The sequence below is a fragment of the Vipera ursinii genome (genome assembly GCF_947247035.1).
Source record: "Vipera ursinii genome assembly, chromosome: 12".
In the NCBI taxonomy this organism is placed as follows: domain Eukaryota; kingdom Metazoa; phylum Chordata; class Lepidosauria; order Squamata; family Viperidae; genus Vipera; species Vipera ursinii.
In genome coordinates, this window is record NC_139525.1 from 20463385 (window position 1) to 20490736 (window position 27352).

At 43.0% G+C, this 27352-nt stretch overlaps 1 protein-coding gene across 9 annotated transcripts in view; it reads right to left on the reverse strand.

The window, feature by feature from the left end:
* Positions 1–27352, reverse strand: part of LOC310645929 (heat shock factor protein 3-like) — a 56124-nt gene that overhangs the window by 27695 nt on the left and 1077 nt on the right. For 6 of the 9 annotated variants that reach the window (XR_014493620.1, XR_014493621.1, XM_083372002.1 and 3 more), the window contains exons 2-9: positions 19669–19777; positions 12355–12482; positions 7304–7428; positions 6273–6348; positions 4158–4219; positions 2461–2542; positions 2073–2206; positions 6–239 (exon numbers count right to left, since the gene is read on the reverse strand). Coding sequence is in view for 7 of the 9 variants with exons in the window: in XM_083372002.1 (XP_083228128.1) it covers positions 6–239; positions 2073–2206; positions 2461–2542; positions 4158–4219; positions 6273–6348; positions 7304–7428; positions 12355–12482; positions 19669–19777 (950 nt within the window). In the remaining 2 variants the exon portion in view is untranslated. Of the gene's footprint in view, positions 1–5; positions 240–2072; positions 2207–2460; positions 2543–4157; positions 4220–6272; positions 6349–7303; positions 7429–12354; positions 13323–16144; positions 17612–19668; positions 19778–27352 lie in introns of those variants that run through there. The other 3 variants (XM_083372007.1, XM_083372008.1, XM_083372006.1) reach the window with 3 other exon arrangements.

A 27352-nucleotide genomic window follows, 5' to 3' on the forward strand; every position in this document is an offset into this window, starting at 1 on the left:
CGCACCTGTGAAGGAAAGAGTCACTCGATGCTGTTGTTTGGTTTTCATTCATGATGGAATTGATCACTGCTGCAGCTTCTTCATTAGCGGTGACCCGTGGAGTCTGCAACTCCACAGCACAGGACTGGAGACAGCCATCCGTGAGTTGAACCGAATGGTCGTGTTGGGGCAGTTCTGGCTTTGAGGTCTCTAGTAGTCCACAAGTGGGAATTCCTTCTCTGGTGGGCACAGGAGCCTTCCTGAAAACACACAACAGGCACAGGCTGAACTTTCACTTTCTCTAAAAGGTGCAGTCAAGTAGCAAAGCACCTCGCACAGCAGCCCAAAGTGGAGAGAACCCTCTTTTTTTCCCAACAGGAACCCGGCACTGCTGGCATTATCTATTTTAAAAGAGCAGAGACTCTTGATCAAATCACAGCTTCCATACAGTTTTCTTGGCAGGGCTACAGAACTCGTTTTGCATCCTTTTCTAACAGCATGTTGATTTCCTTTCCCTAATGGTATGGATTGATCTTAGAATCTAAGCAAGATCAGTCTTGGTTCATACTCGTCTGGGGACCCACATATGAATTTGAATATTGTTGACTAGACTGAGAATTTGGAAGAACATTCCATAAGGAGATAAAAGCAAACTTCTTCTGTAATACTGCATGGATGCAGTCACCAGAGATTTGAGGGCATTTTTGCCTTTAATTCTCCTTTAAAACAGAATCCAATGAATACACTCTATGAAATGCCCTAAAAGGAAGGTTTTAATTATGAAAGCCCATTAAATTTGCCTTTTGAGAAGGTGCTATCTCCATTTTCATGGCATTGTCAAGCATTAGGGCACCTTTTGGGCCAGGCCTATATCTAAGTATTTATTTATTTATTTATTTTATTACATTTATATACCGCCCTTTCCCGAAGGACTCAGGGCGGTTTACAGGGTGATTAAAAAGCAAAGATACAAAAGTTAAAAACAAATTTAAAAAAGTATATTCATCCCTGCATAAATAAAACCCCAGTTAAAATTAAGATTAAGGCTAAAATTAGAATTCTCAGCCTGGGCCAGAGAGCTCAAAGAGCCAGGTCTTCAGGTCCCGGCGGAATGAACGGAGGTAGGGGGCAGTCCTCAGCTCCACTGGCAGCTGGTTCCAAAGGGCAGGCGCACCCACTGAGAAGGCCCTATCCCTGGGTGTCGTCCGCCGGCAATCTCTTACCGGTGGCACCCTGAGAAGACCCTCCCTGTGGGAGCGCACTGGACGAAGGGAACTTGATGCCGGCAGCGATATCCCGGACCCAAGCCATTTAGGGCTTTATAGGTCATCACCAGCACCTTGAATCTCACCCGGAGGGCAACCGGGAGCCAATGCAGCTCGCGGAGTAGAGGTACATGGGAGTATCGGGAAACCCCCATCACAACTCACGCAGCCGCATTCTGCACCAGCTGAAGCCTTCGAGTGGTCCTCAAGGGCAGCCCCATGTAGAGAGCGTTGCAGTAGTCTAAACGGGAGGTCACGAGCGCATGAGTGACTGTGCGTAGGGCATCTCGGTCCAGATAGGGTCGCAACTGGCGCACCAGGCGAACCTGGGCAAAAGCCCCCCTGGTCACGGCTCCTATATGGTCTTCAAAATTGAGTCATGAATCCAGGACGACGCCCAAGTTGCGAGCCCTATCAACGGGGGGTAACACCTCAATTGCGCCCTAGGTTCAAGATCTGAGCCTAGCAGAGTTGGGAGAAGCCTTGGAGCTCCTAACAAACCATAACTGACAATGTTCAACTTCAGAGTGCTTAATCTTTTCATACACCCACAAATGCCACAAGCTCTCATCGTCTTAGCTGCATAAGCCAAGCCGTCAAATATCTACTTTTAAAGATAAATTCCCAATTCTATTCCCCCCCTCCCCAGGAACATGGTGGTAACCAGATCTCAAATAGATTTTACAGAGCAAACAAAGCTATATAGACATATCCTGGCGACACCTCTAGGGTAAAAATATTCAGCACTTCGATCACTTATGGTGAAGCAGCCAGCCTCAGCTTCAGTGCTGTCTCTCAGTAAAAACATCTAAATATCTATAACCTCACCAACTTCCATGACTGGAGTGCACCAGCGCCAACAGCTTCTCGGGGGCAGCATCTTCTGCATCCTCTTGAGCATCTGTGATATCACGAATGATAATGGAGTCTTGGCAGCCTGCGCCATGCTCTGAAAGGGCTGTCTAAGGGCACAAGAACAACCAGAAGTGTATCCCACACCCTTATCATCATTTTTCTTATTCAGACAATTGTTAGAATAGTAAAACTATTATTGCTCTGGCAATTAGGAGAATTCCTAGTGAAACTGAAATACATCATTAAAAAAATTAACAAGCATTATTAAGAGGTTAATTTTATAACCAACCAAGCTAGAATTAATTCAGCATGAACTGCCTTAGGAGGATAAAGGGGAAAACCAAAACAAAACAAATCTTACAGTTTCACAGTCTTCCACAGGAATGTGCATGTACTGGTGGCTGTATTTTGCAGGGGAAGAGTCTGAAGCATCAGCCAAAGACCTGGGAGAAGAACAGAGACCTCTATTGCTATGGAGGTGGATGGACAAGTGAGCTGCAAAGATTTGTATGCAGAAACCACTGAATGCACATAATGGAAGCATTCCCCAGTAAGAAAATCTTCACCAAAGAAATGGCTTGGTAAAAACAAAAATAGGCTTTGATCACCTCTCAGACATCTAAACAGTTCAAGAAAATAAATTTGCAGAGGGAATCTTTACTCCCTTTTTAAAAGAAACAAATTAACATTTGCATGCTTCTGAAGGATGCTTTTTAAGACACTGGACAAACTGAAGAAATGTTTATTTGATTACATCGATCTTAATGCAATTTCCTAATTTTGCTGTATATCTATCTTGATTTAAAAAGCAGCCCTGATGAATCAAATATTGTTTACCCCTTTACAGCTACCAAACTGATTGGAGGATTACAGGTTTTGATAGCCTGAGCTTTGAAATCACAGCTGGCAATTCACAGCATTTAGGAATCAAAATTGAGGCAGGCTTTCAGCACAATCAAGGCATAATCATTAATGCATTAAAAAGGACTGACTTTTCCTAGGAACCACTTGCATCTGGAATATAGTACAGTCTCCAGCCAATAAATATGAGTGACAAAATCCAAGGCAGCCCTTTCTTGTGCTCAAATGAAAAGGAAATCATAATTTTGTCATATGGGAAGTTTTTGCCTAAGAAAATGTACAACAGCCATTTATTTTAATATATAATGAAAGACCATCTGCTTTCCAAATGCACCTAATCCTTTTTGGAAACCCCCCCCCCACACACACACTAATTATAACCATCCAAAATGTTTTTTCTGTGCACATGAATAAAAAGGACATGAGTTCAACATTTGGATACAATCATCTGAACATTCCTAATTGAAAGAAGCCAGTGGCCAGCCTCTGCCAATTCTGCAGTCTCTGGGTCTACAAGCTGAAGCTCAGCCACCCACTAAAATTAGTTTTAGCTTTAGTTTTAAAACTTGGCTTTAAACCTTCATATCCTTCTGCATAATTTCCTCAGTAAGGGAAGTACAGAAGGGGTTCATACAATATGCTCCTTTGAAGTCTAAGACCTGGAGGAAATGCAGCCACGTTTTCTCTGCTCTTCCCCATTTCCCTGTGTCTTGCGAAGAGCATCCCTGGCCTGTTCAGGTTCCAAGTTTCAGCTGCAGCAATTTTCACCTGATGCTAAGAAGAAAACCAAACCTAAAACAAGCTGCGGGCTCTTAGATTTTTTTTTTCTGGTAAGAGAAGCATATGACAGATTGCTACAAGGTCCAAAGTAAATCAAGATAAAAGTTCAGAAAGAAGTCAACTCAAGTGTTTGGCATGTTCACAACAAGCCATAAGCAGAGGGTGTGCCCTGAGCAGCCACAAATATAGTAGTTGAAATACTCTAACACAGGTAAAAAATAATGCTCACAAAAAGACCACGAAAAGACAGCCAAAGTAATCAGAAATAGAAGTAGGATGAGCAGCATTTTGGAATCATTTTAACTGTTCCATTTGTTTCCTCTTAACAGGGAGGAAGGAGCCCTATGAAGTTTAAGAATGCTTGAATCAGAATCAGCTCATTTTGAATAGCAACAGAAGTACAAAGTGAGCAATTACCTTTTTCTTTTGAGCCCCAAAATGCAGTTTCCACTCATTAAACCCAGTATAAATTCAAGGATCTGAAAGAAGAGGGGAAAAGTAACAATCCTCTCAACTCAACCTTCACAGCCTCAAAATTAAGTACAAGAACAATAATCAGTGGTGCAAACTAGAACCGGCAAAGGTATTAAAAACTTATTAACTCCTGCCTTTAGCTAATACCTCCTTCAAATAAATAATACAAACACACTACACTACACAATGATATGCTATCATCACAGACCAACTTATATAAGATTGAAGATCTGCACATTTTAAAAATCCTATCACTAATAATTACAATAACTAAAGCTTCTACTAGAAGTTGAATATCTCACCATGTATTTATTTGCTAGATACATATTCCATCTTTTATCTCTGAGCCCAAAGTAGTTTATTTAAGGAGCCTCCTTCACCTTATACCCCTAAGAGACACAGGTTGGGGTGAGGGAATGTATCTGTTGAAGAACCCCAATGCTGGTCCTGGTCCAGCACCTTAACCAGTGCAATTATTTACCTTTATTGGAATAATTGAGGATTGAGCTAATAATACATGGATTGAATTATCATTCACCACCTTACATGCCATCAGGTCAGAAGATGTATTAACAGAGCAATGGATCACACTGGCAACATCCTTGCTACCATTTCCTCGTCAGCAGACAAACCTTCTTCAGATTTGGGACCCCCTGCAATTCTCTTCCGTTCTCTCAGGCGCATCCATCTGTTGCACCAGAGAGAACTCCCAATTACAGGACCAAGTCCAGCAGGGATGTCTTCCTTTGTGCAATATTTCCTTAAAGATGGCTACTATAAAGATGTTCAAAGCTGCGTTTCATCTTTTCTCCCCATTTGTCTTTGACAGTGGTGTCTCTGAGTGTTGCATAAACCTGGACAAAGGGAGTCATTTGCTGCAAATGTTCTACAAAATACTCTAAAAGTCCTTTCAGTTATGAGTAAAGGCAGTTTAAATAATCAATCATTCTCTGTGAGTTTCACTGCACAGGGATTTAACTACTTCTGATTTTCCTTGCCGCTCAGAATGCAACTAAAAGATAATTTTGTTCACTGCACAGTGAACTTTTAATTTTTAATTTAATTTTTTAATTTTAATCCCATTTATATCCCGCCCTTCTCCGAAGACTCAGGGCGGCTTACAATTTAAGCACAATCCAATGTGCTTAGCAATAGCCTTCATTCTATGTATATGCCTGCTTATTAGGGCTTTTGGGGGGCCCCCAGCGGCATTATTACAAAGTCAGCTTATTGCCCCCAACAATCTGGGTCCTCATTTTACCTACCTCGGAAGGATGGAAGGCTGAGTCAACCTTGAGCCTGGTGGGATGCGAACCTGCACTAATTGCAGGCAGCTGGTGTTACTTAAGGAGGCATTAGCCCACTGCGCCACCAAGGCTCCTAGTTCCTATAATTCTTTTGATTCTCTAATCAGGCCCCTTTATTTACCTGATTCAGAATAAAAATAAATAAAAAACTGTTTTTGTCCTGTGCATGAATCTTATTGTGGGACTTTGATGAATTCAGCCTGAACCAATATGCAGAGAATAGTATGAAATTATAGGGTGATTCGATGTACTAGAAAACACAGCTTTTTGCAACCAACAAAATTTGCCTGCAATTTAATGGCTGTTCCTTTCTTGGCTTAGTGAAACTTCTGAATCAATGGCCTTTCTACTGCAAAATGATTTATCTAGACCACACTGATTTTAATATTTTAAAAGATCTCCAGGACTTTTCTTTTGCTCTTTTTTCTTCCATTCCAGTCCTTCCAAGTAATCAGCAGGACTTCCACCCTTCAGCTTTCCAGCCCAGAGAGACCTTCTGCGACTGTCTGTTAAGTCTCTTCCTTTCAGTATCTCTAGGAATCTGGGGGCTCTCTGAGAAATAGTTTTATCTTGTATTTGGACTAGGTGCTCTACTTCTAAGCACTGGAACAGGCTAGATCATTCTTAGAGCCTGTCCTGGATCTCCTGACTCCTGGTGGCAACAGGATGGTGGGGCTGGAGGGCTCCATGTGGGGGACAGCCACTCTGTGGCATGGGAGGCTCCAAACCAAGGCCAGGTTGTTCACCATACCTTCGACAAGAGCTGCTGCTGCTGGTTGTGCTTCTGGCGCAGACAGGCAACCTCTTTCCAGAGGGCTTTGTTTTCCCTAGAAACGAAGAGCAGAAAGAGGCAAGAGGATGAAAGTGAGCAGACTTCCAAGGGTTCAGGCTAGTCCGGTAGAGACTTTTGCAAGATGATTTGGGTTGCTGCACTTAAGGGAAGGAAGATGCATGAAAGCAGAAGAAGACTAACCAGATTTCCCTTCTAAAAGACCAAGAATGGAAAAGGAGATGCCACGACTTTACGGGACTTTCCCCTAGGAGCTTGTGGGGCAAAAAGAGGCTTGTTCTGAAATGATGTGAGGAAGGGGTTCACCTAATCATGCTTGAACTACAGTAACTGCCAGGGTTCTGAGGAAGGGTGTTTCTTAGCTCTGCTCCATGAAATCCTTTAAATGGAGACTTGGGAGGCCAAAGTCACAAGAGATCACTGCTCAGGGGCAAAATATTCATCCTGCAGGCAAAAAACACCAGCATTTCCAAGAAGAATGATTTCTTTGGAAAGGGACAGGCAGAAAGTTTTGTATCTATAGACATTAAAAGGTTATACAGCCTATCAGTCCAGCCCTTCATCAGGCAGCTTTTTATAGACTTAGGTCACCTTCTGCTCTCCCAATGACTATGGATCTTTTCACTTCCCACACTAGACCATTCTTAATTAAAACATTAAAGGACAACAGTTAAACTTTCAGGGGAGTGAAATCTCAGGTAAAATTCTGCAACTGAGCAGGCCAACTCAGCAACCAGCAGGAGCAAGATCTTGGGGGACAGAGGACAAGAAAATTAATAAGAAAACAATCTTCCTCCTAGATTTGCAATTATTAGTAACCACAATAGCAAAAGCCTTTATTTCCTTTTCCAAGTGGGTGGATGCCAACAAGTCCACCTTTCTGTACTTGGAGAATCCCTTCATTTTATCCGCAGCTCTATAGATGGGGTGGAAAACTCCTCTCATTATTTGTCTCTCAAATACTTGTTCATGCTGCATTTAGGGTGCTGCACCTTTTCATACTTTCCAGCTTGATGTCCATGTTGTTCTGCTGCTCTCTCATCTCCTGGACCTCCAACAACACTTTGTGCAAGTCGTCTGGACAGAATTTGAGATCTTCTGGCCTTACCATGGCCACCTATGACAGAGTAGACTGAAGATGGTAAAATGAACATATTTATAAGGAACAAACGCAATTGAAATTTGACTCATAAGGAGTGAGGACGATGAAAACACTCAGACACACAACCTTCCCCTTGCCAATCATAGATGATAAACCAAAGGTGCTCTTTATGTCCATTCGGGAATGGGCACTCACCTACCCACTACCAGAATTGTACTGAGAAAGCAGGATTGCAACATCCCATTAAGAAAAGCACTCACACAAGTGCAAAAGGAAAAGGCTAAATCTCAGAGGTCTATGACACCTATGACACCGTTTGCCTAAAGGCTGGTCAATTTTGATGTAATTGTCAAGTCTCGAAGCCCAGTCTTGCTGGTGCGATGACATTGCTTCTCAAATTGCCAACAAGCTCAGGGGGAGGAGAGGTTTGGAATGCAGACTTCAAAGGTTAAGGAAGCAGACTGTGGGAACCAAGGACAACTGCCAAGTGTCTGGCTGGGTCTAGAAATGCTTTCTCACAATATTTTTCAACCTGATTGGGCAATGTGACCTGGCCCAGAGGGAAGAGCTTTTACTATAGTGATTTAGGTGAGGTCTGGTCAGAGCTGGTTTTACTTTCATATGTGCTGATATGGTGTACTCAATAAAGCTTTGCATAAAGCTTTGAAAAGTCTCGAAGGTGTTTGCTTGGTTAGGTTCACTAGTCAGAACCTTGACACTTATTGTTCACATCATTGTTCATATGATCTTGGGAAGAGAAATAGTTTAAAGATGTACCAAACTTTAGGAATTTATCAATTTATTTAGAGGTCTGTCCTTACTGTACACTTAATATATTATGACAAGGTAATACTGAGTTGTCAAAAGCTGAAGAAATTTGTTCACGCTCAGAGTTTGAATGACAATCACACTGGCATAATCATTATGATCCTGCACAGGCAAGGTTTAATTTGTGATTTAAAAACTGAGTTATTTTATATAATATACAATGTTTTGTTTTCCTTTTATCGATATTTGAAATATACAGTCATACAGAAAGTATGTAACTATAATTACATTTTCTAGTTGGTTGTTCAGCCTTCACAGCTCCAGAATTTTGCAAGTAACTCAGTATTTCACCCATTAAAAAACATTAGCATGGGGAACTTCCGGTTTTACATGGTAGCAACTGGTCATGGGCTTGCGGATTCTCTGCACCCCCATGGCTAATTTTGCCCTGCCTGAGGACCCTAAATGGGTCTAAGTCACCCCAGAGAGGCGATGAAGAAAGAAGGGTGCTCCAGCAATTCTGGAATGGCGACGGCCATTCTGTTTGGCTTGGGGAAAGTCTTCTAACCCGACAGGAGAAAGGCTGGCCATATTGAATCAATCAGCCCAAGCTACTAGCAACCCAAGTCCAAAAGCACTAACCAGCACAACTGTGAACAACGTGCTTGAAACTGGGTGAGAAATTTGATCTTCTCTTTTCTATTCTACATTTAATTTCCTGGAAAAGATCCCCAAGAAGCAAAATACCTCCAAAAGGGAAGAAGGGGGATTTCCGCCCCATCCTTATACTAACAGAAGCGGCAAATTAATCTTTTTATGAAGGATCAGAATATATGTGAAATAAATATAAAACCTGAAATTCAAAACTTAAATCTGTATAAATCTAAAATTGTTTGAATTGTTAAGACTCTCATTTTAAAGATAATTGTTCATTTTGAAAATTGAAAAACAAATAGTTGCTGACACCTAGTGGTGGATGAAGACTATAGCAGCTATGACTTTAATATAAGACTTGGTAAAACCTGGGAAAAGCTAATCTGTGTTTATGACTTTTAAAGTTTTAACAACAAACAACAGCTATGACAAAAAAGACAATAATCTGGGCTATAGACAAAGAGAATTATAAATTTCGGGGGGGGGAATCTTTTTTGAACTATCTGGATTACAAATATCTATTTAATTGGGACTCTAAAGTTATTTGCAGAGAAAAGAAGAGAAAACTCAAATTCTTGGCCATCATGGATCAGAGATATTTAGAAAGAATCTATCAAGAAAACATAAACACATGAGGAGATATATAGTATACTTCATCTAATTCAAACAATGACTTTAAACCACAAAGAAATCCAAAATAACTTTGAAAATATAAATCAGTCTATTTCTAAGTTAACTCTACAACAAAAAATTTTCCAGATAAAACAGATATAGAATTGAGATATAGAATTGAGAATAGAGACTTAAAGATGGAACTTAACAAAACAAGGAAACATGATTTAATCCTAGTGGAAAAAATTCACAAGAATTGGTAGAAACAACTTATCCCTTATCCCTACAAAATACATCTGAGGACAAAAAAACAGATTGGATAAAATGGACTGTAGAGATGTCAGGAACATCGTAGGGAAAGGAAATGATACGAGAAGCAGAGAGAAAGAAAAAGATTTTCAACAAACATGGAAAGGCAGAAGCCCCATAAAAAGACACTTCACCTGATTTACTTTTTATATCTACAGCAATATTTACAAACATACGGGAAAACTTTTTGATTCAGCAAAATACATTGATTAAGATACTGGGCAAAGGAAAAAGACTAAAGTGGAAACCAAGAAAATAGATGATACTTAAAAAAGAGAGAATACTTAAAAAAAGAAACATTTGTTTGAATATGGTTAAAGAAATAGAAATGTTTTGGAATATATATGTCATTCGAAGAGGAATGAATTCCCTTAATAATATAGTATGCTTTTTTTCCTTTTTTGTTTGTTCTCTTTCTTGATATGAGTAATATAAAAAAGTTGAAATGACTTAGATAAAGGAAATGTTTTAGATACTTAAATGTGATTGAATTTAAGAAAATTATAATGGATAAAAATGTTTTGAATAAGAGTTAAAGGACCAGATGACTAGATGTATTAAATGGAATGTTTAAAGATTAAACATATTTTTAATTATGGTTAAAAAGAATAAAAAATTTAGGAAATAAATATATATTGGCTTAGGAGAGATATATATTTTAAGTAGTATGTTATTTTTTATGTTTCTTTACTCTTGCTCTCTTTTCTTTCTTTTTTTCATTGTTTATCTATTCCTTAAGAAATGTAAAAGTGTGAGATGGTTCATATGGAAAAATAGAGTTAAATTTTTAAATGTAATTAATTTTTGACAAAATCTCCCACCTAGAATTTGGTGGGAGAAATAAACTAAAATAAGGACTGTAACAGGATCTATGATAAGGCAACCAGAATGACTGGATAGAAAAGAAATATTATATTGATATTGTTGTTGTTAGCTGCGAAGTTGTGTCCGACCCATCGCGACCCTATGGACAACGTTACTCCAGGTCTTTCCTGTCCTCTACCATCTTCTGGAGTCCATTTAAGCTCACGCCTACTGCTTCAGTGACTCCATCCAGCCACCTCATTCTCTGTCGTCCTCTTCTTCTATTGCCCTCAATCTTTCCCAACATTAGGCTCTTCTCCAGTGAGTCCTTCCTTCTCATTAGGTGGCCAAAGTATTTGAGTTTTAGCTTCAGGATCTGGCCTTCTAAAGAGCAGTCAGGGTTCATCTCCTCTAGGACTGACCGGTTTGATCGCCTTGCAGTCCAAGGGACTCGCAGGAGTCTTCTCCAGCACCACAGTTCAAAGGCCTCAATTCTTTGGCGCTCAGCCTTTTTTATGGTCCAGCTTTCACTGCCATACATTGCAACTGGGAAGACCATAGCCTTGACTATATGCACTTTTGTTGACAGGGTGATGTCTCTGCTTTTTAGCGTGCTGTCTAGATTTGCCATGGCTTTCCTCCCCAGGAGCAAGCGTCTTTTAATTTCTTGGCTACAGTCCCCATCTGCAGTGATCTTGGAGCCCAGGAAAATAAAATCTGTCACTACCTCCATTTCTTCTCCATCTATTTGCCAGGAATTGAGAGGGCCAGATGCCATGATCTTGGTTTTCTTAATGTTAAGTTTCATATTTTATTTTATTTTTTATTTTATTTTAATCCCATTTATATCCTGCCCTTCTCCGAAGACTCAGGGCGGCTTACAATTTAAGCACAAACCAATGTGCTTAGCAATAGCCTTCATTCTATGTATATGCCTGCTTATTAGGGCTTTCACCCCCCCCCAAGCGGCATTATTACAAAGTCAGCTTATTGCCCCCAACAATCTGGGTCCTCATTTTACCTACCTTGGAAGGATGGAAGGCTAAGTCAACCTTGAGCCTGGTGGGACTCGAACCTGCACTAATTGCAGGCAGCTGGTGTTACTTAAGGAGGCATTAGCCCACTGCTCCACCAAGGCTCCTATATTGATGTGATTTATTATTTTTAGGAATATTGGGGAAAATATATATTTAATTGTTATCTATCAAAACAGTAAGAATTGTATTAACTCAATGTTTGCAAAAGAGGATATTTTGGGAAAAGAGGAAATCAACTAAAACCATTATGCGGATTATGGATTATAGAAATCAATTTTAATGATTGTTTTACAAATGTAACCAAGACAACACACTGTTCATCAATTATTAAGTGATTTATGTTTTTTTAAAAAAAATCAATAAAATATATTACACAAAAACACACATTAGCGTGGATGAAAAACATCAAAGCCAAGAGTCCCACCTCAAGACAAGCTCAAGTCTGGAGACTTCATGAACCCACTCATAGGCAAGCAGCTTGCCTTGGCTTTCTTCTACATTATCTTTTCAACTTCTCATTCCACTCTACAATCCTACAATGGGGGTGGGAGGTAGGGGAGGAATTGTCTCCCATCCCAGTACTAAAGAGATTCAGCTCTGCTTAGGTTTCAGGGGTGGGCTTTTCTAGGGGGGAGGGGAGATCAGCCAAGGTCCAATCCAGTTTGCTCATAATGCTTTAAACATAAAGTGGAGCAGCTAATATGTGAATGCATTGAACAGAGAAATTTTAAACAAGCAGCACACTAGGAAACAGTACCTTCCTTTTGATGTTTGCCAGTAAATCAACCTTCCCTCTCTTGAAAAACGGATGCTGAAATTCAGTGGCAGGATTCTTGTCACAGGTTATCATGCCATTTTCAAGTGCAATCACTTTTCTGAAGCCATCTGTAACAACATCGGGAGAAATTAATGTGTTTGTGTCTCTGAGAAGCCCACTTTCATTTAGACTCTCCTTCTCCTTTAGTTAGGTGGTAACTCCCCACTCAAAAGAAGAGTAACAGTGGTCATATTCTGCTATGACAAAACCTACTTCCTTTCTTCCTTCCTCAAAGGGAAGACTTCAGAGTGATAATAGACCAATGAAAGAACAGAATCTGGATACCAGCAGGCAAAGTCAAGGGAAGGAAGATGGGTAGTTCTTACAACACAGCCTGGGATTCTTTTGAGTGCTTGAAACTGAAAAGACTAAATCAGATGCTTGCAGAATGAGCTATGTTATTTAGTATAAACCACCCCACAGTGCATGCAGCAAACGAAGACTCCTGGGCCATTCTTTGTTTCCAAGAATATAATTTACTGTACAGATATGAATACCAAAAATAGAGAAGCCAATGTCATGGTTCCGATTAAAAAAGACATCAAAGAGTACTGCATGATTATTTATTATTAAAAAAGTGTATAATGAGCAGAACAGCATCGGCACTCATGGATGGATGCCAGAATCTGAATTCTCCTCCCCTTGACACGCCACCTCATACAGAATTTCCCTCCCTTATTTACACGTCATGAATCACATTTACCAATTAATTTAACACACAAAGTTTCACTTCCCTTCTGAAGCGGCTATCCCTTATCTTGTCAAAACATCCGGTTGCATTCCACCACGCTTCAGTGATTCAAAACCAAACAGTTAAAGCAAAAGGCTGCCTCTTATATTGTCAGTGCAAAAACATGTCAATGTTTGCAGCATTGACATCCGGGGGCCCCTTACAAAAACGACAGATCCTGTAATGTGAATAAAACACAAGTTAGGGGCTGGCTTTTGGTTTGTTGAAGTATTTCTCATAAAACTTTTTGATAAGTCTGTCAGCTTTCACATCACTAGATTTCACCCAAATGATTTCAGACAATTGGTATCTCTTCCATTGTACTAGGTACTGCAATTTTCCCTTAAAGATTAGAATACATTTCAAGAATACATTTCACTTTATAATGGGTCTGACCCGCTACTACGAGGGGTCAGGGGTGCCTTCTTAGGGGGAGGTCTTAAAGTGGAGGCCCAAAAACGTTTCAGTAAGCTACAATGGAAAACCGGGTGAATTTTCCCCAAAAGTCTGGGAAGTTTCAATTCTACTGTGACCGGGTTGATGATTCTCACAATGGGGAAAGGCCCCAAGAATTTTGGTCCTAATTTCTTGCTGGGTAATTTGAGGCGTATATATTTAGTTGACAGATAAACCTTTTCCCTCACTTGGAATGTTCTTTGGGGAGCCCTCTTTTTATCAGCCTGTTTTTTGTAAGTCTCAGAAGTCTTTTTTAATGCCATTTTCGTGTTTCTCCACACCTCTTCCCACCCCCTCACCCATTGATCAAGTGTCTGGGAAGCAGAGGGCACCCGAGGGTAGTCAGGCATTGGGCTGAACTCTTCCTGTGGCTACTCTGAAAGGCATGTAGACAGTGCTGCTGTGAACAGAATTATTGTAGGCCAACTCAGCAAAAGGAAGGTGGTCAGTCCAGTTTGTCTGTTGGTAGGAAACATAGCATCTGAGGCATTGCTCCACCATTTTGTTAGTGGATTCTGCAGCCCCATTGGTAGCTGGATGAAAAGCAGATGATAAGCCTTGAAATGATCCAATTAATTTAAGGAAATTTCCTCAAAATTTCGCTGTGAACTGCACTCCTCTATCTGAAATTATTCGCTTAGGGGTGCCATGCAGTCGCGTTCATTTTTGTACTGTGGCAATCAGGATAGCGCATCAGCTAGGAGGTTTTTTCTTCCTGGTATGTATTTTAGAGTAAAATTAAAACGGTTAAAGTACTGTGCCCATCACATTTGCTTTGGGGACAATTTGCGGGGAGTTTTTAGTGCCTCTAAATTTTTGTGATCTGTCCATACTTCAAAAGGCACCTTGCTCCCTTCTAAATAGGGTTACCAGTTTAACAGCCCCCACCTAATTGCGAAGGCCTCCTCCCAGATTGTCCATCTCCTTTCGCCTTCGTGTAGGCACAAAGTTGCAGGACCCCACTTTTATTCTTTTGCAATAACACAGCTCCGACTACCACGCCCCTGGCATCTGCTTGAATTACGAAGGGCTCCCCTGGGCAGGGGTGCTTTAGAACTGGTTCAGCTGGAAATAGTATTTTTAAATTCTCAAAAGCTTTTTGACAACTCATAGTCCATGCTGGCGGTTGGCCAGGTCGCAGTTTTCCCCCTCCCTTACCCATTTTGAGTAGTTCTGTAAGGGGTAGAGCAATCTCAGCAAAAGAGGGAATGAATTGACAGTAGAAGTTGGCAAACCCTAAGAAGCTCTAGAGCTGTTTGCGAGTCTTTGGGAGCTGCCATTCAATTATAGCTTTCACTTTGGCTAGATCCATTTTGATGCATTCGTCAGAAATTCTATAGCTGAGATAATCTAATCGGGTTTGGTGAAATTCACATTTCGACAATTTGACATAGTTTGGCATTCAATAGTTTAACACTTCTCTGACCAGTCTTATGTGGTCAGTCATATTCGTACTGTATATTAGAATGTCATCAAGATACACCAGAACCCCTTTGTATAAATGACCATGTAGGACCTCATTAATCAACTGCATAAATACGGCTAGGGCCCACTGCAGTCCAAATGGCATGACTTTGAATTGGTAGCTGCCCAAAGGGCAGTTGAAGGCCATTTTCCACTCATCCCCCACTTTATTCTCACCTGGTAATATGCTTCTCTCAGGTCTAACTTAGTGAAGAGACTCCCCTTCGCCAGGTGGGTTAGTAAGTCTTTCAGGAGGGGGAGAGGGTATTTATTTTCCACACTCAGAGCTATAAGGGTTAAGGCCCTTATAGTCTATGCAGAGAGGAAGAGACCCAACTTTTTTTCCTTTGAACAATACAGGGGCTCCCACAGTAGACTTGGCCCGTTCAATGAATCCCCTCACTAGGTTTGTATCCACATATTGCTGCATCTCCTCCATTTCAAGGGGGGACACAGCGTACATTCTTGGTCATGGAAGTTTAGCCCCCGGCAACAGTTCAGTGGAACAATCATTGGGCTGGTGAGGAGGCAAGGTATCTCATTCTTTCTCAGTAAATGCCTCCGCTAGTTCCTGGTACTCGCTGGGGATGAGCGGCTTGCCTGGTGGCTATGAGGCAGCCATGTGTGCTCACTCATTGGGTGGGCTAAAATTCCCTGCAACATCTGTTGAATCAGTGGGGGGGAATCGGGCCCTATAGGTAGTCTCACAGTTCTCATTCCTTTCTCCCACCATATAAACAGCTTCCATTTGTCCAACTAGACTAATCCTAAAATCACAGTCCCAGTCATTTTTGGGGCCACCAGGAAGCGAATAAATTCCCAGTACTCACCTATTTCTAAGCGTAGGGGCTCCATTAATTTTGTGAGGAAAGCCCCTCCCATCAAGAAGCCATCAGCTTGCTCGAACCTCACAGGTTTGGAGAGCAGTTTTGCTCGTATGCCCAGTTTCAAGGCAAATGGCAATCTAATGATGCACCAGGAGCATCCAGAATCAATTAGCACCTTTAAATCTACATGCGTACCCAATTTAGGGATTATGAACTTGGCAGATAGTAAAAAAGGTGGGACGTGTCAGCTCACCATTGGGTCATTCTCTCCTTCGTTGTCACTGTTGAAAAAGGGTAGAACGGGGGTGGATTCAGCCGGAGTTCCGGCGTCCCCATGTGGGGGAAGTGACCTGGGCAACAGGTTCCTGTGTCATCCAGTTGGATTTTTCTCCCATTAGCCGCTGTGCAGGTCTCTTCTCATTGCCGGTCCTGGCCTGTTCTGCTGTTGGGGGAAGGTGACTGGGCATTTCGCTGCTCGATATCTCTGCTGTCCGCACCGGAAACACTTAATTGCCGGGCCTACAGGTGACTTGGGTCTTTCAGCCATCACAGTAGCTGGAGATTTTCGTGGGGGTGATTTCCATTCGGGTTGTTCTGACCTCAGCTCGGCTTCAGGTAGGAGAGGCTTCTTATAGTGGGTGAGCTGAACATCTAATTTCACCGCTGCCTGGTACCATTCAAGCAGCTGGTCAGGCACAGCTCGGTAGATATATGCCTGAGAAAGGTGGTCGTCTAACCCTTCTCTAAAAAGATGAATTATGGATTGCTCAGGCCATCTCTATATCTGACCGGCCATCTTTCGAAACTCCCGCACGTACTCCAGGACAGGCTGGCCAGCTTTTTATCTTGTGGATTTGCTCTTCCACTTTAAGGGCAATGGATGGGTCCTCAAATCTTTCCCTCAGCCCTAGGAGGAAAAAGTCTTCCAAGTCAGGGGCTTACTCATTATATAATTTGTTCAACCATTCGGATGCTTCTCCCTGTAGGTTGGACACAATCACATCGACCATAGCACCTGGGTCTGGGTAGAGATGGGCCCAGCGATTCAAGTGAGAGCGTACTTGGTTGAGAAAGAAAATCAGTTTCTCTGGGTCCCCATCGAAGGGCAGGCTCATCATTGGTTGCTGGGGCCCCCACTGCTGCTGGCCCCACCCTGGTTGTTGCTTAAATGGTTGCTGGGGCCCCCACTGCTGTTGTTGTGTCTCCAGTTGCTGCTGGCCCCATCCTGGTTGTTGGTTCAATGGCTGCTGGGGCCCCCACTGCTGCTGGCCCCACTGGTCCTGCTGTATTTTCAGGAGTTGCACGTTCAGGCCCTGTTGCTGCCACCCTTGCTGTTGTTGTCCTCCCACCAGCTTCTGATCTCCAGGCTTCTGCACCACCCCCAACTGTTGCAAGGCCTCTATTAGCTGTGGCAAGCTGAGAGGTTGTTGGCCTTTCACTTGTGGGGGTTCCCCAACCTCCCATTGCTGCAGAGGCCCCAGACTGGGGTCCTCTGTCTCTGTGGGTCTGGAAGGCCTGGCAGGGAACTCCTGGGGCTGGCAGGCTGTCTGGTCTGCAGACAGGATTTTCCACTCACCCAAATTCTCAGTGGCAGATGGTCTGGCAGCTCTCCACCATTCTGCTTTTGGGGACTCTGGCAGTGTAGTCTCAAAGCCTCTGTAGTCTCCACTGGAGTGGTTCCAGCCTGACGACCAAATAGGCTCACTTAGCTGCTGAGAGTTGGAGATCTACCCAAACAGCAAGCCGTCTATTGCTCCCTCTTCTGAGGTTTCACCAGCAGCCAGGCTTTCTCTTTCCATGGTGAGGATTCTTCCCTGAATCTTTGCCAGCTTATCTCCCTGATTGGAGACAACAGCGGGGGCTCAGGACCCCACAGGATGTTTGAAAGAAAGAAGATTCTGGCATGATGTCATGGTTCCGATTAAAAAAGACACATTAAAGAGTACTGCATGATTATTTATTCTAAAAAATATATAATGAGCATAACAGTATTGGCACTCATGGATGGATGCCAGAATCTGAATTCTCCTCCCCTTGACACCACATCATACAGAATTTCCGTCTTATTTACACATCATGAATCACATTTACCAATTAATTTAACACACAAAGTTTCACTTCCCTTCTGAAGCGGCTATCCCATATCTTGTCAAAACATCCGGTTGCATTCCACCACGCTTCAGTGATTCAAAACCAAACAGTTAAAGCAAAAGGCTGCCTCTTATATTGTCAGTGCAAAAACATGTCAATGTTTACAGCATTGACAGCCAATTCTAATGGTTTGACACACAAACAGCATAATTAAAAGTTCCCCTCTTTTCCCTGGCCCTCCCATTGTCACTTTACTCCATCCAATCAATTATGTTCAGTTTGTTTGGGCAACAGACTCTGGTGAATTTTCCCAGCAGGTGACCTTGGAACCCTAGTATGTCTCACTACAGAGTCAGTGCTCTTGGATTCCATTACCCCCTCCCTTGCATTCCAACCCACACTCCCTCCCCCATTGCTTTTTGTCTGGCTGTGAGCTGGGTTTGTGTATCAAGCCATGCCACTTAGTTTTTATGCCCCTCTTGACTCCTCTGGGTTCAACAATGTCTCTTTGAGGAAGGTGTAATACCATCTGACTTTAAAAAGACCTTTTGCTATGTTTATATTTGACAATTTTCAATCTAGCTTCAACTTTCTCTTTTCAGCTAAGGTTGTTGAGGCTTCCAAGGGAGCCATGGTGGTGGAATTGCTTCTAGAATTGAGGGACACATTGTGGCTGAAAATGGCACTCAAATGGGCTGTCAAAATCTCTCTGGAGTAAAAAGAGATTGCAAGATTACCCATCTGTATTCCCAGAAAGTTGTTTTTTTTATGTGAGCTTCTGCTGAGCCCAGAAGAAGCGCCGATCAGCTGGAATGTTGCAGCATCTCCAGGGTCTTGTGATTTACATTCAGATGCTTGGCAACTGATTCATATTTATGATGGTCACAGTGTCCCAGGGTCATGTGAAGTGACCAAAACCTGCTGCAACCACCCAGCAGATGGGGGGGAATAAAAACCAAACACCTCCCCACCCCACCTCCGCTGCCAATCCTCAACAGAAATGCTCACAACAATGAAAACCTCAGACAGCAGGAAGAGCGCCGCCAGGTGGCCAGGTAGGTGTCTTGCTCGGCTGTGGCTTAAGGGGCACTTTTTTCAGTGCCATTGTAACTGTTGTAAGTTGAGGACTACCTGCACTTCATCACTTTTTTCCTTTTTTTTTGGTTATCAAGTTTTTGACACCTTGCTAGGCAACAGGTGGTACTCGGATGTTGCCATATCCTAAAAGGGGTACAATGGGTGAAAAAGTTGAAAAGCCCTGTTCTACAAGGCTCCTGCAGCTACTTCAAAAGCCATCCCTAAATGTATGGACATGGTAATGGAGCTGATATAGCTACATGTAGATGGTGTTTCTGCTGCCTCCCAGCACAGCAAACAACTGTACATGGCCTACATGAGCATGGCCTGTTGGGGCCTGTTTTGAAGCAGCAATATGAACTTTTCAGTGGAAGTTGTTGCTTTATACCCCAAATGCAGCTTGGAAACACCTTTTAAAAACCCATATACTGCTTTATAGCTATTGTACAGAAGGTGGATATTATACCTTTTACATGATCCCAGTTAAGGTATAAAATATTTAAATAATTATTATGTTTATTTTCTGACAGCTTAGGTAGAGAAGGGTTTTTTATTTTAACGGACACTGGGTGCTGAAAATAACAAACATAGACAGAATCTGATACTTACAGATGTTGAGCTGTCGTATGAAGCTAGACAAATTGTTGTGTTTGAAGTACTTAGGAAGCAATTCTTTAGCAAACTTCTGTTCATCCAGAATGCAAAAATTCTGTCCATTCTAGGAAAGTTAAGAAAAAAAATAAGTACAGTAAGAAAATGTAACTAAACATGTCAAGCTCAGTGGTATCACTCAGTCCGTTATTTTAGTGCACCTCATCCAGTGGCATATATTGGTGGTGCACTGAACAGACTGTGAGAGATGCGACTTCCATCTCTTAACTAAGGAGAATCCATTAATGCAACCAGATTACGATGGCAGAGCAATTCACCTCTAGCTGTCTCTACTGAACCAGGAGATGAAGCATCTCAGAGGAACCTTCCTTGAGAGGGTGGAAGAATACACCCTGGAGCAGGCGGTGGAAGGATTTGCCCATCTCTCTCTCTCTCTCCCTCATCAGTCTTGAGAGTGTTATCTGGACTGAGTTCGATCCTATGACCCCCGATGAGGTGGACAGGATCATGAGGAGGCTGAGCTCTACCACCTGTTTATTGGACCTGTGCCCCTCCTGGCTGGTTTATGCAGCCCGGGAGAAGACACGAGGCTGGTTCCAGGCAGTAATAACTGCTTCTTTGAGCGAGGGTGTTTTCCCTGCCGCCTTGAAAGAGGCGGTGGTGAGGCCCCTCCTCAAGAAGCATACCCTGGACTCGGCGATTTTGAATAACTATCGTCCTGTCTCCAACCTTCGCTTTTTGGCGAAGGTTGTTGAGAGTGTGGTAGCACATCAGCTCCCTCTGTTCCTGGAGGAAACTGATTAACTCGACCCGTACCAATCGGGTTTCAGATCTGGGCATAGCACGGAGATGGCATTGGTCGCACTGGTGAATGATCTCTGGCGGGCTCGGGACAGGGGTTGTTCCTCTGTCCTAGTCCTATTAGACCTCTCAGCGGCTTTTGATACCATCGACCATGGAATCCTACTGCGGCATCTCAGGGGGCTGGGAGTGGGGGGCACTGTTTTACAGTGGTTCTCCTCCTACCTCCTGGGCCGCCCGCAGTCGGTGTTGACGGGAAGACAGAGGCCCACCCCGAGATCTCTCGTTTGTGGAGTCCCTCAGGGGTCGGTCCTCTCTCCCCTTCTGTTCAACATCTACATGAAGCCGCTGGGTGAGCTCATTCGTGGTTTCGGGGTGGGGTATCACCAGTACGCTGATGATGCCCAACTTTTTCTTTCCACCCCGAATCAACCCAGTGATGCCCTCGCCGTGATATCCCGTTGCCTGGAGGCGGTCCGGGTTTGGATGGGGAGAAACAGGCTTCGTCTCAATCCTGACAAGACTGAGTGGCTGTTCATACCGGCATCTCGGTCTGACCAGCCTTCTCCATCATTAACAATAGGGGATGAGGTATTCCCTCCCCCCCCCCGTTGATAGGGCTCGCAACTTGGGCGTCCTCCTGGATTCACAGCTCAGTTTTGAAGATCATATAGGAGCCGTGACCAGGGAGGCTTTTGCCCAGATTTGCCTGGTGCGCCAGTTGCGTCCCTATCTGGACTGAGATGCTCTACGTACAGTCACTCATGCGCTTGTGACCTCCCAGTTAGACTACTGCAATGCCCTCTACATGGGGCTGCCCTTGAGAACCACCCGAAAGCTTCAACTGGTGCAGAATGCGGCCGCGCGAGTTTTGATGGGAGCTTCCCAATACTCCCGTGTAACACCTCTTCTCCGTGAGCTACATTGGCTTCCAGTTGCCCTCTGGGTGAGATTCAAGGTGCTGGTAATGACCTATAAAGCCCTAAATGGCTTGGGTCCAGACTATCTAAGGGAACACCTGCTGCCAGCATCATCCTCCCATCGTCCTGTGCGACCCCACAGGAAGGGCCTTCTCAGGGTACCACCGGTTAATGAATGTTGGCGGGTTATTCCCAGGGGAAGGGCGTTCTCTGTGGGTGCGCCTGCCCTATGGAACCAACTACCCATGGAACGTAGGACTGGCCCAGACCTTCGCTCATTTTACCAGGACCTGAAAACTTGGCTCTTTGATCTGTTTGGTCCAGACTGTGGGGTTGTTAATTTAACTGGGTTTTAGATTTACTCTTGGGGCTTGAATTTAATTTGTTTTAATTGATTTTAATTTTTGTATTTCATGCTTTTAACTGCCCTGTAAATCGCCCTGAGTCCTACGGGAATAGGGCGGTATACAAATTCAATAAAATAAATAAATAAATTATTTGGATATGTTTTGGTTGAGCATCAGTAGAAGAGCTTCCGCCAGCTTTGCCCCCAGCTACCTTTCACTCATTTTATTTTTATTTTTATTTTTTTATTTTAATTCCATTTATATCCCGCCCTTCTCCGAAGACTCAGGGTGGCTTACAAGCTTAGTAATAAGCTGTAATTTTACAATTACAGAGCTAAGAATTATCAATTGTTGCAGCTGTTGATGTCCTTAAAACTATACCTGATTTACAAAATGCCTCTAAATGTATAGAAGTCCTTTTCTGGAAAAGTGGGCTTTGGGTTTTTAATGTGGCGGGACAGAGTGACTGTTGGGATGTAAGATGCAGAAAGATGTGAAACATTTATTGCAAATTTATATATGTGCACCACCCCCAAACCACAAGCCAACAATGCATTTTGATTTGACCTCTATCTGTGAAATGGTAAGAGTCCAGTTTTGGTTTTCCCCAGACATTAAACATATCAAGTCTTGGGTTTTTTATTTTTTTATTATTTTATTTTGCTTTCATTCCACTTTTATCATATCCAGTTTTGTTGCTAGCTGCGAAGTCGTGTCCGACCCATCGCGACCCCAATATAGTAGCATTATATAAACGATAACGTATATTATTGAGTGAGTGACTGCCACCCATCTTAGCATAAGGCAAATCTGGGTGGTTTATAATATTAAAATATAAAGCTAGACAACATCTATAAATAATACAAAACAAGTACTCAACTCTAGCTAAAAGATGAAGAGGGAGGAGTAGGGAGAGGGGAGAGGAGGATCTGTTATTAATCTATCAACCACCCCCCAACGTGCCCCAAGCCCCATTATTGCCTAAATTATAAATGTTACAGAAATATAAATGTACCAAAAAAACTAGTAAAAAAGAGAGCTAAGATTTGAAGGGTAAGTCAATTTCCAAGCCAAACTTGTGCTGTGACTTGACAGCAGATTGCCACAGTTCTGGATTGAGTTGAACCTTGGAAGGCAGGAAACACACACACACATACACACACACAAGGCCTCTGGCACCTGACCCCAGAACCTGTCTTAAAGGGAGTGCTCCTAATCTCAGCTTGTTACCTGTATAAAAGACACCTGTCCACAGAAGCAATCAATCAATCAGATTCCAAACTCTCCACCATGGCCAAGACCAAAGAGCTGTCCAAGGATGTCAGGGACAAGATTGTAGACCTATACAAGGCTGGAATGGGCTACAACAGGGGTCCCCAACCCCCGGTCCATGGACCAATACCAGATTGTCTGCACAACTGGTCTGCACAAACAAGGAAAACCCCATCCACAGGATGCAGGCAGCACACAAAGCCATGCCCCCTCTGGTCCACGGAAAAACCTCTCTCCTGGTGCCCAAAAGTTTGGGGACCTCTGGGCTACAAGACTATTGCCAAGCAACTTGGTGAGAAGGTGACAACAGCTGGTGCAATTATTCACAAATGGAAGAAACACAAATTAACTGTCAATCTTTCTCGGTCTGGGGCCTCATGGAGTTTCAATGAACATGAGAACGATGAGGAATCAGCCTAGAACTACATGGGAGGATCTTGTCAATTACTTCAAGGCAGCTGGGACCATAGTCACCAAGAAAACAATTGGTAACACACGAAGGACTGAAATCCTGCAGTGTCCACAAGGTTCCCCTGCTCAAGAAAGCACTTGTACAGGGCTGTCTGAAGTTTGCCAATGAACATCTGAATGATTCAGAGGAGAACTGGATGAAAGTGTTATGGTCAGATGAGACCAAAATCAAGGTATTTGGCATCAGCTCAACTTGCTGTACTTGGAGGAAGTATGCTGTCTATGACCCCAAGAACGCTACATTATGCTTTGGGGGGTGCTTTTCTGCTAAGGGGACAACTTCATTGCATCAAAGGGACAATGCACGGGGCCATGTACCGTCAAATCTTGGGTAAGAACCTCCTTCCATCAGCCAGGGCAATGAAAATGGGTTGTGGATTCTAGCATGGCAATGACCAAAACACACAGCCAAGGCAACAAAGGAGTGGCTCAAAGCAGCACATTAAGGTCCTGGAGTGGCTTAGCCAGTCTCCAGACCTTAATCCCATATAAAATCTGGGGAGGGAGCTGCAGTTTTGAATTGCCAAATGTCACCCTTGAAACCTTAATGACTTGAAGAGGATCTGCAAAGAGGAGTGGGACAAAATCCCTCCTGAGATATGTGCAAACCTGGTGGCCAACTACAAAAAAGTCTGACCTCTGTGACTGCCAAGGGTTTTGCTACCTAGTACTAAGTCATGTTTTGCGAAGGAGTCCAATACTTATTTCACTCATTAAAATGCAAATCAATTTATAACTTTTTGAAATGCATTTTCCTGGATTTTTTTGTTGTTATTCTGTCTCTCTGTTACAATAAACCTACCATTAAAATTATAGACTGATCATTTTTTTGTCAGTGGGCAAATGTACAAAATCAGCAGGGGATCAAATAATTTTTCCCTTCACTGTACACTGGCACTGAGCAAGGATCTCAAAAATTTAGATTGGACTGCTTTAAACCCTCAAGTATGCATAATACACCAAATACTGGGGCTTTTTACTGATAAGGGAGAGCATTTGTAGCTCAGGACTGAAATGAGCGGTCCTTGATGATCTCTGAGCTTGGTTGGTTTCTTGCAGATGTTTCATTACCTAACTAGGTCATATCATTAGTGCTAAATGGTGTCTAGCACTGATGATGTTACCCAGTTTGGGTAATGACATGTCTGCAAGAAACCACCCAAGCTCAGAGATCGCCAAGGACTCCTCACTTGGGCTTTTAGAAGTTTGATTGCTGTCGGTGCATAGTTGTTGCTCCTGTAGGTTGTGTATCTAATTATTGCATTAGGAAGCAGACATAGGTAAGGAAGTTTAAAGAGTGGCGTTTCCAGGAAGATGACGACTGGAAGTATATGTCTAGATATTAAAATGTCTTCACCTGCTCCATTTAGCAGTTGACTATTTCTTAAACATGGGGGCTGATTTAGCATTTCACCTTAATACAATTACCTTAGTTTTCAGTTATTTCAGATCAACCAAAGATGTTAGCAGGTGGAAGCTGACCCACAGCCCCACTTGCAATACAGGATAACAATATTTTCAGCATACAGAAAAATAAAAATTGATTGTCAGGGATGAAATTTAGCTCTATTAAGGGGCTAGACAATATCATGTATAAAATCAAGTGGGGAGGAACAGAAGATCTGTTTGAATACTTTAGAAGTTGTAGTTATGTCACTGAGGTGCCTTCATGCAACATAATAATTAAGTGGGGTAGCCAGCAATTAACACAGGAAGTTAATTTTTACCAAAATTCCTCAGAAAGTAATCTTACTTTTCTCATGGACTGGTATATTTTGCCAAGAGGTGATGAAGGGAAAACACTAATATACAATCGAGGACTCTAACCCTAAACCCATATTCTTCCTTGGCTATATATTTCATTGGATCATCCTATCAAGAAACTTTCAGCAGAGGAGTTTCACATAACTTACCAATTATGCATAATAAACTGATTGGCAATAATTAGCTGATCTTCCCACTTTAAGATATTGGGATTATTAGGTCTAACGTGCAGTCCTCTGTCTTCCCTGTCATACACATGATTTGATGGTCTTTGGTGCATTACTTTCAGCTTGATGCTCTGTTACATGATACAACTTACATACTTTGCTACAAGTCATCTGGGTCCTCTGCCAAGAAAAGGGTATCATCTACATACAGAAATATGCCCAGTTATGGCCTAACACACCTCACATGATGCCACAAACACCTCTCATACTTATCCATAAATGCATTAAAGCAGGGCTTTTCAACAGGTGGTATGCATACCACCTGTGGTACATTAGCACATGGCAGGTGGTACATGGCCCTGCCCAGCCAAGTGTAGTGGGGAAGGGAACAAGCCAGCGCAGTGCAGTACTTACTGTGAGTCCTCTGGAGCTGCAGAGTGGCTGGGGCAAGGCAAAGACCCCAGGCTCAGCACTTCCAGCTCACCAGGATGAGAAGGGGGGGGGAGGGCGGAGACAGGAGGCAGTTTGGGAGGGAGAGGGGAAAAAACAGGCAGCCTTGGGAGGAGGTGGAGTCAGCTCTAGCTGCACAAGGGAAGGAAGGAGGGTGGGGGGAGAGGAGATCAAGCGGGCTGGCCATGAGCTGATCTACAACTTTATGGCAGCCACCTGTGCTGGCAGCAACAAACAGGCAAGAAATGCAACAGGGGAGGGGTCACCCTCCACAAGGAAGAAAGGAACCAATGAAGAAAGGCAGCATCGGCTGGAAGTGAGGCGGAGGGAGGAAGATTGAGAGTGGAAGGATTCTTACGTGCTTTTGTGACTTTGAAGTTCTGGGATTTGTGCAATGTGGGCTTTGTGTTCTTAAGGAGTGTTTGGTAATTTCTATTTGGGTGATGGCTGATGTCTCCTGTTAGCTTCTATTGCTCTGCTATTGTTAGCTGTAAGTTTTGCTGCAAGGGATTCTGAATTATTTTTCTCCTGAAAGGATTTTTGCCTGTAGCATTCCTTTACCTATGAATGGAGCCATTTGGGCAGGCTGCCTTAGCCAGCAGCCAGTACTTACATTTTTTTTCTTCCTTAAGTGCCAGCTGCTGGCTCCTTAACTTTCCTTTCTAGCCAGTAGCTAATTCTTAAAGCGGAATGTGCCTTTTTCTCTCGGTGGCTTGTCTTTTCTGTCTCTGGAGGCTTTTCCTTGTTTGATGAAAATATGGAAGAGGGAAAATATGGGGGGGGGGGGGGTTGCTCAAATTCTTCCTTCAGGAGATGGCCATGAGAAAGAGGGAGACGGGTAAGGAAGTCCTGCCTTAGCACTTGCCACCAGTAGCCCTGCCATTGACTTTGCTTGTCAAAAGGTTGCAAAAGGGGATCACATGAACCTGGGACACTGTGACCATCATAAATATGAATCCATTGCTAAGCACCCAAATATAAAACACATGGTCGTAAGTGTGGAAAATGGTCATAAGTGCTGGTGATGACCTATAAAGCCCTAAATGGCTTGGGTCTGGGATATCTGAGGGAACACCTGCTGCCAGCATCAAGCTCCCTTCGTCCAGTGCGCTCCCACAGGGAGGGTCTTCTCAGGGTGCCACCGGTAAGAGATTGCCGGCGGACGACACCCAGGGATAGGGCCTTCTCAGTGGGTGCGCCTGCCCTTTGGAACCAGCTGCCAGTGGAGCTTAGGACTGCCCCCGACCTCCGTTCATTCCGCCGGGACCTGAAGACCTGGCTCTTTGAGCTCTCTGGCCCAGGCTGAAAATTTTAATTTTAGTTTTAATTTTAATTTTAACTGGGGTTTTACTTATGCAGGGACGAATATAATTTTTTTTAATTTGTTTTTAACTTTTGTATTTTTGCTTTTAATCACCCTGTAAACCACCCTGAGTCCTTTGGGAAAGGGCGGTATATAAATGTAATAAAATAAATAAATAAATAAAAT